At 43.7% G+C, this 15,056-nt stretch overlaps 1 protein-coding gene across 5 annotated transcripts in view; it reads right to left on the bottom strand.

Moving 5' to 3' along the window:
• The window catches only part of FAT1 (FAT atypical cadherin 1), a 373,940-nt gene that overhangs the window by 66,504 nt on the left and 292,380 nt on the right, over nt 1-15,056 (bottom strand). For all 5 annotated transcript variants that reach the window (XM_029586952.1, XM_029586951.1, XM_029586948.1 and 2 more), the window contains exons 12-14: nt 8,164-8,317; nt 6,386-6,619; nt 2,577-2,966 (exon numbers count right to left, since the gene is read on the bottom strand). In XM_029586952.1, coding sequence (XP_029442812.1) covers nt 2,577-2,966; nt 6,386-6,619; nt 8,164-8,317 — 778 coding nt within the window. The remainder of the gene's footprint in view (nt 1-2,576; nt 2,967-6,385; nt 6,620-8,163; nt 8,318-15,056) is intronic.

Genomic DNA, 15,056 nt, shown 5'->3' on the forward strand with positions numbered 1-15,056 from the left:
AGCATTTATAAAAGTCACCAGCTGGAACAGCCAGCAGACAAAAGACTGAAGCCATGCCTGGCTGCACTGCACTACTGAGCTGTCTCCCTCAGGCCAGGCCTGATAGCTGCGAGGCCTGCGATCCCCCGGCCCCTTTTCCAATTCGCTGTCATCTGGAATTCTCCACTTCCATGGGGCCATGATGCGGCTTATCCACTACTACTACAATACCGGCTGCTTTGAGGATAGGCAGCGCTTCTGCCTCCGATTTAATCTGGGAGGTGATACCATTCAAAGTAAATGCCAGGCTGGATGGGAATAACCAGTTGTACTTGATCTTCTCCTTCCTACGCACTGTAGTTACAGATTGCAACTCTCTCCGTTTGCAAAGTGTGTCCGATGAGAGATCCTGATACGATGCCAGGTGTTGGCCGTCCCAGGAGAATGCTGCCATGTTTCCCGCTTGATTTATCACTCGTTCTTTCAGGGCATAGCTGTGAAAACAGGTTATTATGTCTCAGGGCACGTTGCGTGGCGCTGTGCCCAGGGCTCTGTGCGAGAATTTGATTTTAATCAGCAAGAGCACCTGAGTTTCGGCTCCTTCCGAATCTGCACTTAAAATGGTTTGGCAAATTTTCTGAACCTCCAGTTGCACTTTACCATACAACTCAGTCTCCGGTAAGCCCCGTATCTGCTTGTTTGAGTGCCTAGACCTGTTTTCTAAATCTTCAAATTTATTTGTCAGTTCTTGGTTAGACTCCTGCAGATTGGTTATTGTACCCATCAACTGCATCAGCGACAAGCGCTGGTCTTCCACTCTCTTTCCACCTCCTCAGAACCTCGGACAGATCGGTGCGTAAGTCTGAGGTGGTCTCCAGAAACTCATCTTTTAAGGACTTAATGTCCGATTTTATGTCCCGGAACCAAATGCGAAAGTCCTCCCTGGTAAGTGCATCTTTCTTACCTGCACACATTAGCACACTTTCCTCTGCAGGGCCTGCTTCACTGTATTTCCCTCCGCCTGCTCTGCCATGCTTCCGAGGGTCTCAAAGTGGGATCCACTTGAATCGTAAGAAAACTGACGATTTTTTCCGATGGGGGGGCATCTGGTATCACCCTGTGCTTGCCTCCAGTTGATTATTAAGAGCAATTCACTAGCTTAAGCCAGCATTAAATGCACTTTATGAGGATGTTTCGAAGAGCGATGAAATCAAGCGACCATGTTGCAGTGATGATGTCACTTCCCACTCGTCAAGACCTCTTCTAAGTCCATTTTATATTCTCCAATGCAAAGGCTAACACTTTATAAAATGACATAGCAACATTTTTTTTTTGTTTTAATTAAAAACCACAGATGGTAAGAATTCTGAATATGGTATGAGAATACTGCAGTACGAGGTTAATTATTTTATTAAATAGACTTGGAAACAATATAGAATTGTCTTAAATTTACAAAAAAACAAAAAACTCATTAGAAAACACACAGGCCGATACAGTACAGTGCGCTCCAGTGGAGCGCACTGTTAGTCCAGGTTTGGACCCCTTATACAGTAAGGGGTAATAGCACATCGAAAACGCGCGTCCAACCCCCCCCGAAACTAATAGCGCCCACAACATGCAAATGCAAGTTGATGATCCTATTAGTTATTCCCACGCGATACAGAAAGTAACGCCTGCCCAAAGCCTGGCGTTAATTTCTGCCGGCGCCAGGGAAGTGTACAGAAAAGCAAAAAAACCTGCTTTTCTGTACACCCTCTGACTTAATACCATAGCGATATTAAGTTGGAGGCCCCAAAAGTAAAAAAAAAATAAATAAATAAAAAATTAAAATTAAAAATCGGCCCGCGGCCCGGAAGACGGACGCTCAATTATGCCGGTGTCCGTTTTCTGAACCCATGGCTGTCAGCGGGTTTGAGAACTGATGCCAGCAAAATTGAGCGTCGGCTGTCAAACCCGCTGATGGCCGCCACTCCTGTCAAAACGGAGGCGCTAGGGACGCGCTAGTGTTCCTAGCGCCTCCTTTTGTTGCGGGCCCTAATTTGCATGGGCACCCTCCTGAATCGTGCGCCAAGGAGAGTGGCCTGTGCGCTCGCCAGCTCTCCCGCGCATCCTTCTGTATCGGCCTGACAGTGTGAGAAAGTGCTGTGGATATTTACTGCTATACCCACATCACAAATCAAGGTTTTGGATACAGCCACACAGTTCATGCTAAACCATTTGAAATGTGTTAAGCTCAGAAAGGAAGAACGTTACATAACAAATTAAGGAAAAATTCCTAGAAAACAGCCTAAAATAACAAAAGACACAGTTAATACCTGAAGGTATGAAATGTCTTCTAGAATCTAGATCTTCATGCGCCTCACTTTAAACTGTAGCTAAAAAAGCTTAGCTGGTAGAGAACCACAGAAATCACAGTGTGTGTGTAAAGTAAGAGCCTACTTTACAGAAGACTGCTTTTGGAATCAAAGTTTTTTGATATTGTTGATAGACGTGTTATAGTGAGGGGTTTTAAAGAGAGGCATCAATACAATTTTGTAATCAAAACAAAAGTCAAAGAATGGAAGGCAAGGTCAGATAACAGACCCCATTAACCATACCTGTTTCTGAATTGATACTGAATTTTCCATGTTCATTTCCACTGGCTATTAAATAAGTGATTTCTGCATTAGCCTCAATGTCTCTGCTGGTGGCATAAACTTGAAGGATTTCTGTCCCAGTCGCTGTATCCTCTGATACAACAGCACCGTATTCTCTGTGTTCGAAAACCGGAGGATTATCATTTATATCCAGAACAGACACCACAACCGTTGCAACAGAGGACAGCTTCAGAGGTGACCCTTGATCTACAGCTTTCACAGTCAGTGTGTACATTGCCTGCAACTCCCGATCCAACGGCTTCTCCAGACTGATAATTCCAGATAATTCACCTATGGAGAACTGTCCATCCGCAGAGTTCACCAATGAATAGTGAACTTTACGATTCAAGCCTGCAATCAAAAGAGACGGGGAAAAGAAGCTGAAATGGCTTTCAAGAACTAGGAAAAAAAAAAAACGCTGCAATACATTACTCTAAGAATATACATGAGCACCATTCATCTAATCAAATGTGCAACTGAAACAACTTGCACGACGACATTACAACAGCATTAACTTAATTATATGTGCTTTAGTCTAAACAGAAAAACCAATAATTGTATGGATACTTTATATCTGAGCCCTAGCCTGTAATTTATTGTGCAATTTATTTGTTAAATATCAACTATTGTTGCTTTGAATTAGAAGTAAACATTGCCAGCGTATGGATAATGTTTTCATATTGCTTAAATTACCCAAGCCACACAGAAGTTGAAACATTTCCCTGTGGAATTGCTGTGCATCATTTATTCAATCTTTAATTCAACTCAACAACAAACAATTGCAAACCACATCGTTTCCTCTTCTCGGCTCACTGTGTATGCATGTTTCTAGCCTGTAAGTAGAGGCAGCAAGGACCGTAACAGAATTCAGGAAAGCCTGGGATATGCAGAGGGATCCTTAGCTGCTGAGAAGTGAGGTGAAAGCCATAGATCAACTATCTATAGTCTATACCATTGCAGAAAAATAGAAAAAAAAAAGAAAACCAGGCAGTCTAGATGGGTTTTACGGACTTTACCTGCCATCATATTCTATACGTCTATGTTTCTTATTGAAAGAATGTGCATTTCACTTTGCTTTGGTTTCAAACATTATCCAGTACAAAGAACCAGCTCTCAGAAGCGATTTCCCTTGGTTATAAAAACATAGCTGTGGCACAGAACACCACCTTTTTAGCATACAGAGGAAGCTCCTGATGACATTATATAGTCAGTCATGTCAAGACAAGACATGGTGCTGTTAACCAGCCAAATCATACGCTTATTATAAATCTCCTCGGGCCACATTTCAAGTGCAAAGCTTCCTTGCTATACATTCAATACAATGTCATCTACAGGACAAACTCAGGAAATTTTAGAAGCAAGTGGGAGGGCTAAAGGGGATGGTGGATAAGGAAAGTACAGTGTGGGCACTCTGTTCTCTAGTATCTCAGTTTAGAAATCATCCAGCAACCACACTGCTAACACACATTGGGCAGATTTAAGGCAGGTTTGCTTTGATTTCACATTTGTCTTTCTTCCCATTAAATATGGGGAAAGAAAAAAGATGGCTGAATTGCTAAATCTGGTGACATTTTTGCATTGATGCAAATCTTTGACAAATCCTCTTACCACGTACCCACACAATTCACCATCTATGTGAACATGCTCCGTAGCTGAAAAACATTTGATGTAGCACTGCAAACTAGCATCAAGTGCCAATCATTCTGAAGACTTTAATTCTTGCTTGTAGTCAGCAAAAAAAAAAAATAAAATAATTCCACTAGCAGCTTTACTGGAGCAATTGCAAAATAATAAAAAACAAGGCAGAAATAAGCTACTTTTTAAGTCACTAGGTTGAAAAGTGACAGTTAACAGGGTAGATCAAATTTTTGCTCATTAAAAATTGTTACCATTAGCAGAATAAGTCACAGGAAAGGACAAGCACGGCATCTAAAATAAAATCAAAATGTTGTGCATTCTAAATCAGCTTTGTTTCCTTTATGTACCTCTCTCAATTGACTTAGCACATTTCTATACATTTTCTCAGACCCCCCCCACCCTTAAAACTCAATTAATTCAATATCAAACTGAAGAACATATGCCCATTAATAAATCATGCTCTTTAGACAGTAAGGACTAGATGGTGATAAGCCTTAGAGCTGGCTTTTGGCAAGGAGTAAGCTGGCTGTCCAGGTTATCACAAGGCACATAAAACAATCCAAATTTAGGGGACAAACTTGACTTTTACAGTCCACTGGAAGAAAACACTGGCAGACGAACACGAGATAAACAAAATATCTATAAAAAATTTAAAGGAACAAATAAATCACAGATGTACAAGAGAATAAAGCCTTGGCTGCCTGTTCCTTTTGTCTACTTTATAGTATGTTTCAGTTTTACTTTTGCACGGATTCTTTTCCCAAATTCCTTTGTCTGCAAACTTCTCTTCTTGTGCAGTAAAACAATTCGGAACTGGCTCATAGCAAATTCAGAATTATATAGGAAAACCTTTCTAGCAGCAAGAAAAGGAAAACGCATACAGGAAAGGAAGGAAACCTGTGTCTTGGATGTGAAGGTTTTGGAGACTTCTGTATCTGGCAGCAGGACTTCTTAAATCCAGTTTTAAGAGATCGTCAGCAACTCGAGCATTTAGATTTCACTTAAAGTGGCCAAACCAGCTATTCTACAGTTATTAGTAAACTACAATCCCACATGAAATCATTTTTTTGATCCGGCAGTTTCCGCCTGCTGTTCTGCGCTTCCAGTTCAGTTGGAACCGGGATAGGGAAGAGGGCCTGGCAACATGAATCTTTATTTGCAACAACCTGTGCCATTCCCCCTTCCCCCCTTATTTTGTATCCCCTCCCAATCTACTTTAGTCCGAGCACGATAGCAAAAGTCATAAGCCAGGGGGCTATGCACTAGGACTCTTTCTGAAACCTTACAATCATGGAAAATAATAAATCCAGCCACTAGGTGTCACAACTGCACACACTGACTGACTGACTTCCTTGCACCTCCCCCCCCCCCCCCCACCCGGAAGGAGGAGGGAGAGCAGCGAACACTGCCTTAGCAACATCCGCAGTCCTGGCTCAAATTTCAGTAGTATAATTGAAATAACCTTTGCTATCAGATTTATGGGTACCTGTTTTCAATTACAGGAGGTGGGCAAAATGGCGCAAAAAATGTATATCTACATATATTTTTGCAAAAGTTTCCCCTCATCTTTTTATTTAATCAAATTTATTTCTCGCTTACTGCAAAAACGCTCAAAGCAAGTTGCAACAGTAAAAGAAATTATTCATGATAAAGTATCACAGAATTTACCATAGATCATTGAAAAAATATATATCATTATCTAATAATTATTAAAGAATGCTTGGGGGAGGGGGAGAAAACACTTTTTTTTTTTTTTTTTTTTTAAAGGTGACTATCACAACTATGCCTCTGTTGGCCTGAATATGATTTAACATTTCAGAATGTACAAATGCAGTCAATCGAACACTCCACCAGGCAACACCTGGCATTTTCTTCTTAATTGCTAGCAACACAGCCAACAGGCATGCACTGTAGCTAACTGCAAAATCAGTGCCTGTAAAAAAACAAAGGGAAACCAGCCTTCTTAGATCTTGAAACCATTTTCAAAAACTAGTGCTAAAATAGGCAAAAATATTTTTTGTATCTTCAATATTCTGAAATTTATGGATAAACAGGACTGCATCCTAATTCTATCCTCCTTTAACAAAACAAAATAAAACAAAACAATTAATCCAAGGAACAGTAATTTCTACCTGCATCTGCATCAGTGGATAGAACTCTCATGAGCAATGTCTTGGGCTCGGAGCTTTCAAACACTGTAACGGTGTAAGAATCTGCAGAAAACTCTGGAGCATTATCATTGACATCTTCAAGTGAGAGAATAATATCAGCTTGGCAGAATTGTCCTCCTCCATCGGTGGCCTTGACTGAAAGGCGATAAACGGCTTGCTGCTCTCGATCAAGTGGGGCAAATGTCTTGAGTTCACCTGTACAGCAAGAAATGAGCTTCAAATTTGGAGAGCCAGTACCTATTCCATGTTAGGCCTGACACATAGCGCTTTATCTATGCTCTGAGCATTAATAAAAGTGAACTACTGCATTGTTCCAGGTTGATTTTATCAACCTCTATTGCTCTTACAGCATCAACATATTATATGTAGAACACTTAAAGTAAAATACAGGTTTCTTGGGCTAAGATTATTAATGATTAAAGTTTTGAATTTCTTTATACAATTTCATTTTATTAAATTTAAATCCCGCTGTATCACAAATTCTTAAAGCGGGTAACAGCAAAGATCAACAAAAAATATAATCCGTAACATTTACAATTATCAATATACAAAAACAAGCATTAATTTCAGAAGCACAAACATTGCAGCCTGATACATTCTTCATACTCTCTTTTAAGTAAGGAGAAAATACTAGAGACTGCATAATTTAACTTACTATATTCTGTTTTCAAGTTTTTGCTTGCAGTAGGCACAGGACAGGGTAAATATTTTTGAAGATAGGGACCACCATGTTTCAATCTCTAATGTTTTACATTATCGTACAAAAATAAACATTTTGTCTTATAGAGTTGTTTTTTTTTTTTTTTTTAATAACAATCAGGCTGATACAGTACATTGGACGCGCATTTTCAACGCGCTAGCGTTATCCCTTATTCAGTAAGGGACCGAAAACGTGCGTCAAACCTAATAGCGCCCACAACATGCAAATGCATGTTGATGGCCCTATTAGGTATTCCGGTGCGATTCAGAAAACAAAATGTGCAGCCAAGCCGCACATTTTACTTTCAGAAATTAGCGCCTACCCAAAGGTAGGCGCTAATTTCCTCGGGCACCAGGAAAGTGCACAGAAAAGTCGGAGGTCCCGAAAGTTTCCAAAAGTAAAAAAAAAAAAAATTTGAAGTCGGCCTGCGGCTGTCGGGTTGAAAACCGGACACTCAATTTTGCCGGCGTCCGGTTTCCGAGCCCGTGGCAGTCAGCGGGCTCGAGAACAGATGCCGGCAAAATTGAGAGTCGGCTGTCAAACTCGCTGACAGCCGCCGCTCCGGTCCAAAAGGAGGCGCTAGGGACGCGCTAGTGTCCCTTGCGCCTCCTTTTGCCTGTTTATACCGCCAGGCCTCATTTGAATAGAGAATCACGCGCACAGGAGAGTGGCCTGTGAGTGCGCCGGGAGAGCTCTCCCGCGGACTTTACTGTATCGGCACAAATATTAGAAGCATATCTTTCATGTTTAAATACTAGCATTTGCCTAATCCATCAAAAAGTATTTTTGCTGTTTCCTCTCTCATGACTCATTTCACATTTTAATAACTGAAGCAAGAAATAGATACTTAAAATGCACATTTCACAAGATAATACTATGGCATCTAAAGAACTGGGTAGATTTACATAACATGTATGCATATATGTTATGCAAATCATGCTGACTAGTATTTCTATAGAACCTGTGCTTATTTTCAAAAATGTTTTGAACAAAATGGCAGAAAAAGTTTTAGTGTAGCTCAAAAACAGATAGATTTTACCTGTATCTGAATTTAGTTTGAATTTTTCTGCTCCTGTCCCGTAAAGCGTGTATGCAATCTGTGCATTGGCATGAATGTCTGCATCAGTAGCAAAGACCTGTAAGATCACTTTGCCAGTCAGGGCATCTTCTGGAACTGTGCTGGTATACAAAGCCTACAAAGAGTTTACAAAGTTTTTAAAGGAATATTCAAAGTGGAAGCAATATATAGTAGTCTGACAAAGGATAGAAATGATAAAATGCCTGAAGAGTAAAGAGTTGTTTAGCATGATCAAATAGGGCAGCCTCAGCTAGTCCATGCATATAGAGGGTATAAAACAAAGGCTGGCTCAGCCTGTTCCTTTTGACATGGGTCTCTCTCTGGCCACACTACAGAGTTATGACATGATTTGAGCCAGGGATTAAAGCCCCTGAAAAGTAAGTCTTGATTCTCTAATTATATTATATTATATAACAAATGATTCATTGATGTTAACAAATAAGCAAATAGACAAAGCACAATCAAGAAACTCGTATCCTCGTACATGTAGTTACTGCTTTGATAACCATATCTTATAGTTGTTTTACTGTGAAAAGAAAGTCTTCATAAAGCACGAGTGTCGGAAGAAGTTGGCAGTTTAGAATTCTCATCTGAAGATTCAGGCTGAGCTGTATTGTTCATAGAGAACGTATACACTTTTCAACAATGTTGTCTTTTATGGAAGGGAGGATGGGGCTTGTACCTGGCCGCCCGGGGTAATGTGGGTGCCGGACACACTTTTGGAGCAGAAGCAGGGGTGGGGAGAGCTAGCCATGACTGGCATCGCCAGTCGGTTAGGGCAGTTATAGTTGGAATCTTTGTATTTCTAACGGTGGCAGGTCTGGGAGCTGATTGGCTGTAGGGAATTGGGTGGAGCATAAGGAGTTTGGGGGGGGGGGGGTGCAAGTAGATAGAGTCTGGACACTTGCCTGCTGCTGTTGCTGGTGCTGCGTCGGGGTTTTCGCTGCGTTTCTTTTGTTAGGCCGGTTAGATTTTTCCCTATGGTCTGCTTATTTTCCTTCGGTCGGAGCTGGTTGCTGCTATGGATTTGGAGGTGGCGGCTATGGCGGGGGAGGACGACCGAATGGAGGAGATGCGAGTGGACCGCTCCTCAACAGTGGTCGTGGCACGAGCTGATGCAGGCAGCCCGTTGGGAGTGGCGGTTCAGCCTGAACCATCTGTGGTGAGGGTAGCAGCAGGCTTGATTCAGCTGCTGGTGGGGAGAGGGAGGCTGTTTCTGTGTCCCTGCTGGCAGACAGCATTGGACCTAGGGGTGTGTCAGGGAGTCTCAGTCCATCTGTCTCCTCGCAGGGGGGGGGGCAGGCAGGACTGGGCTGTTTGGCGTGGTGGTCTTAGTGCATCTGCCTGCTTTCTCTGCTGCCGTTCTTAGCGCAACGCGCAAGCCGTTGCGGACGTCCTGAGCAAGGTATCTATGAGCTCGTCAGAGGGGCGGTTTGCTGCACATGTGCCTGAGCACGTGTTGAATGGGGTTTTAGCAAGACCTGGTAACCTAGATTCAGATTGGGCCAGTTCTGGTTTTGCTGGTGTTTCTCACGCAAGTTTTTCCGCTGACTGGGGGGTTTGGATTTGGAAGTCATCCAGCTCATTTCCTGGCTTCTTGGGAGAACTTGGGTCATTATCTCCCTGCTAAGGGTGAGAGGTCCCCTTTTTCTGGGCTAGGCATATGTTTTCAAGGAAGAGTCTCTTCTCCATGGGGGTGAGGGTGAGGCGGTCAGGGTAGTGTTCCTTATAGCTGACTGGTAGGTATGGATTTCAGGGGTTCCTCCTGGTAGCTGGGGGCAGGGGTTTTCGGTGGCTGGCAGCCGGATATTTTTCAAGTTGGCCTTGGCAGAAGGTATCGAGGGCAGCTGTCAGGGGGCTGGGAGTGGCATGGTTTGGTGGTCCTGCTGTGTCGGCTTCTCTTGTTCCTTCTCAGGTTTCTACAGAAGTTCACTGATGATCCAGATCCCTCGTGCCAGGAAGGGTGGAGGAATGATCCAACAATGGCAGCAGCTAATGCCACATGTCCTTCGACTCAGTTGGCAGGAGGGAAAGAACCTGTTTCAAGACAGCATGGTGAGTTGTTGGCTGGTGGTTTTTCTGGGGCGGGGGGGGGGGGGGGTATAGCAGCAGTTCAGCCTGATAATGTTCCGTCCTTGGATGGGATCTCGGGTTCTGGAGAGTCACTTGCTATGGCGGGTAGGTCTGACGATTCCCTTGGGGTTAAGAGGCGGGATAAGTCTAAGCGCAGGATAGGTCTAATTCTTCTGACTCGCCATCTTTTTCTTCCTCATCTAACTCTGTGTGCATTGCTTTTGGAGGGGGGATTTGGGGAAAAAGGGTCTAATTGGGGGCTCCGGCATTGTTAACTTTCTCAGAGTTGTGGGATGATGTGCCTTGGTCTTTGAAGAGGAAGATTCGACTCTGTAAATATATTGATATATTCCAATTGTTGGAGGGACGTAGGGGGCATAGGAAGGAGAAAAAGAAGGGCAGTGTTCAGCATACTCCTGGGACTCAAAAGATAGTTTCACGTAATATTAACTGAATCTGGGCTTTTGTTCAACTGGCGAGTGTGATCGGGCAAGAAGATACTTTGCAATATGGGCCTTTACTGGCTTACGTGGATGCGATTTTGGCTGCCAGTCGGGAGTATGAGAGTTGCTCATGGCTCAGTTATGATGAGCGATTTCGGGACCACATGGAGGAGAATATGTTTATTTTGTGGGGTACCCAGGATGTGGGCTTATGGTAACTCAAATGAATAGTAAGGTCACTGCCTCATCTGTGGGTGCTTCAAGTGGTACTGGTGGTGGTTCAAGTGGGCGGCCTTTTGAGCAGGGCCTGCGCCTGGTGGTGCGGGGTGAATGGGGGTGGGAGTGCTCGATGTCTGCTGGCATTTCAACCGATCAGTTTGCAACTTCCCGGACTGTAAATTCTGTCATGTTTGCTCCGGTTGCGGAGCTAGTCACCCCGTCTCTAAATGCTCTAAGTGGGCGGGTGATGGAGCCACTGGCAGGCTGGCAACCAAAGGAGCTTCGAAATGAGTCTTTGGATAGGGCTCTGACTCCGAACCGGGTGTGTGCCTTTGTTGCCATGGCTTAAGGTTTACCCAAATGTGGAGGTCACTTTATTATTATTTAATGGATTTACGTACAGCTTCCGGATTCCTTTTTTGGATCCGCGGTCGGGGGGAGGGGAGAGAATTACCCTTTGGTTCGGAAAATGGTCAATGTGGCCAGGGACAAACTGCAGGGGGAGATTGGATTGGGCAGAATTGCGGGGCCTTTTGTGGAACCTCCTTTTCAGTGGATGGTTTTATGACCTTTAGCAGTGATCCCTAAAAAAGGGACGGGCAAATTCAAGTTGATTCATAATTTGTCCTTCCCTGAAGATTTTTCGGTGAATGATTTTATTCCTCATGACCTTTGCACTATACATTACACCTCTTTTGATTCAGCAGTTCAGTTGGTTCGGGGTTGTGGTCAGGGTGCACTTATGGCAAAAGTGGATATCAAGTCCGCTTTTTGGCTATTGCCTGTTCATCCGGATAATTTTGGATTTCATTTATAAGAACATGCCATACTGGGTCAGACCAAGGGTCCACTAAGTCCAGCATCCTGTTTCCAACAGTGGCCAATCCAGGCCATAAGAATCTGGCAAGTACCCAAAAAACCAAGTCTATTCCACGTTACTGTTGCTAGTAATAGCAGTGGCTATTTTCTAAGTCAACTTAATTAATAGCAGGTAATGGACTTCTCCAATCCTTTTTTAAACACAGCTACATTAGCTGCACTAACCACATCCTCTGGCAACAAATTCCAGAGTTTAATGGTGCGTTGAGTGAAAAAAAACTTTCTCCGATTAGTTTTAAATGTGCCACATGCTAACTTCATGGAGTGCGCCTCCTAGTCTTTCTATTATCTGAAAGAGTAAATAACCGATTCACATCTACCCATTCTAGAACTCTCATGATTTTAAACACCTCTATCATATCCCCCTGGGAGGCAGGAGACCCCGACCTGCAGGAACACACTGCGGTCTGTCTCCTGACAAGAAACCTGTTATATATATATATATATATATATATATATATATTTTTTTTTTTTTTTTTTTTTTTTTTTTAATTTATTTTATTATTTTTATTTCCGATTTTTATATACCGGCATTCGAGACAGCAGTCACATCATGCTGGTTCACATAGAACATGGGTGCATAGTAAACATAGTGAACATAGTAAACATAACTATAACGATGGTGCTGAAAAGGCAGTTACATATAACAGGGTGATATAGAAACCTGTTATATATAGTGTTAGGCAAAGTTTAAAAAAAAATAAAAATAAATAAATATATATATTTCCCCTGGGAGGCAGGAGACCCCGACCTGCAGGAACACACTGCGGTCTGTCTCCTGACAAGAAACCTGTTTTATATATATATATATATATATATATATATATATATTTTTTTTTTAATTTATTTATTTATTTATTTATTTATATATTTTTTTAAACTTTGCCTAACACTAACTAATTCAGCTAGGCCCTAACTCAGACTGTAGGTTTTGTACCTCCTTCACCTGCTGGAGCAGAAAAATACTGCCAGACTGTAGGTGGCACCATCCTAGATAAGGCAGAGTTTGTTGCTAAACTTCTGTCTCCATCTGCTAGGGGGGGGGGGGGGGGCAAAACCCAGGAGTCTGGACTGATCCAGGTACGTACAGGGAATGGAAGATGATGACAAACTGTTTTGGATAAAGCAGAGTTGCTTACCTGTAAGAGGTGTTCTCCTAGGACAGCAGGATGTTAGTCCTCACACATGGGCGACATCATCAGATGGAACCAGGCATAGAACTTCGATCTCAAAGATTCTAGAGCTTTCAGCATGCCCTACTGAGCATGTGCAGCTGTAGTCATCACCCTGCCCTCTAAGCAGAGTCCCTCAGACCATGATATAGTTAATACATGGAAAAACCAACTCCCAGGGGAGGGGAGAGGGTTTCATCAGGACTAACATCCTGCCGTCCTAGGAGAACACCTGTTACAGGTAAGCACTCTGCTTTCTCCTAGGACAAGCAGGATGGTAGTCCTCACACATGGGTGAATACCAAGCTACAGGCTGTCTGAGCAGGACAAAGTGGTAAACCGCACAGTGCTAGAGCACAACCTTCGCCCTTTGCCTGTAAGGCAGCCAACCCACAAGGCTGGAAAAGAGTTGGGTTCCACAAAGAAAGCCAAGAAAAAGACAGACAAATCCCCATGCGTAGCAGGGATGCCTGAAGCATGGGAATAATGTGAGTGCAAACAGAAGCAACTGCACATCATGGAAGACAGTACAAGCAGGGTTTCTGACAAAAACAGTGGATCTAGATCCTACTGGATACAGGAAGGACCCAGAGATGTAAACAAGAGAGATTCTAGGAAGAAAACCGCAGTTTCCTTCAGTGTGGAAAAAAAACAACTGAAAAACAAATTGGGGTCCAAGAGCCAACCAGAAGAGACTATCAACCACTGACAGCAAAGGTCTGGAGAAGAGTCCCAGGTATGGCTGGTAGGCCAAATGGGCACACGAAACCCACGCCATGCTTGAAAGAACAAGCAGGATACCGCGGTGGGGCCTGGGACAGACACTGTGTGCTGAAGCATCAGATGTAGTTGAATGTGCAGGACAGCGTCAAGGGTTTCAGGGGATGAAAGACAATCCCTGAAACTGACCTGTAGCCCAAAAACTCCTGAGCAGGGAGATGAGATAGGCCTGAAGCTCACTCAAGAGCACCTGTCAGAACAGATTCATTTATCCTGTCACAGGATTGCGAGGGGAGAAAGAAGGCCCTTTGAACAACCTAGTGAATGAGAAAAAACTAAGGCAGTATGGCCAGAGAATGGTGAAAATAAGTGGAAAAACATAGGTATACAGAGATAGGCCATGGGAGCCTTAGTTTTACCTCCCCTCCCCTCGACGATTCAATTGAAAGTCACAAGGCGTGATGAACAGAAGGAAGCAGACTGGAAGACTGCCGAGACCAGCACAAGCCGCCCGGTTGTCTATCAACCCCAAGCGAACAACTCACTGCCAAAACCAGTAGGGAGTAACCCATTGAGATGGAGCACTCAGTCTTCTTAAAACAGCAGAAACTGAGAGCAATTACCCCGAGGGAGAAACTTCCCGTCCTAAGGAAGCATGTGGCCCGGCAATGGACAATGTTGCATGACTCAGGACTCCTCTGTCCATAGTCGGGGGGTGATCCTGAAAAAGAAGAAAACAGCTTGCACGCTACTGCGAGCAAAGGGCAGTGCCTCTGTTGCGGGGTACTCGGCCCCCAACTACCTCAGCCATGGACATGGCAATAGGGTGAAAGGCACAATTGCCCAGCTCATGGATTGAAACTCTCCTCACAGAGGAGGGTTCTGCAGGCAAGAATGACTGATGGTAGCGATCCTTAAGGAGGATGCTCACAGATTTCAGCAGATTCCAAAGTAACTCCAGAACAAGGGGAAACCTGGAGGGTCACCGGGGAGCAACACTGGAGAGGCTCCCTCATGGGTAGACCTGCTGCGTCTTAAGAGTGCCCAAGGGAGAGTGGTATTCTCGACTATTCTCGGGGCTGGTGCCAATCAGAACAGTGCCATCCCTTGGTCTAGGAACGGAAAACGAGGGACACCTCTTGAAGGGCTGCATAATCGGACATCAAGAGGGGACCCTGAAAGGGTCCCAGTCGAGTCTCCACTTCCAGAGGGGAGAGGGAAGCAGCGGGATTGCAGCCTAGCAATTCCCCAAAGGATAATTGAGGAACATTGACTGATCGCTGAGGCATCGACGCGACCAACCCAATACAAGCAGCCAGTCTCGGATAGGGGAGGTCGCCACTGCAAT

Source organism: Rhinatrema bivittatum, chromosome 1 (genome assembly GCF_901001135.1).
Source record: "Rhinatrema bivittatum chromosome 1, aRhiBiv1.1, whole genome shotgun sequence".
NCBI classification, from domain to species: domain Eukaryota; kingdom Metazoa; phylum Chordata; class Amphibia; order Gymnophiona; family Rhinatrematidae; genus Rhinatrema; species Rhinatrema bivittatum.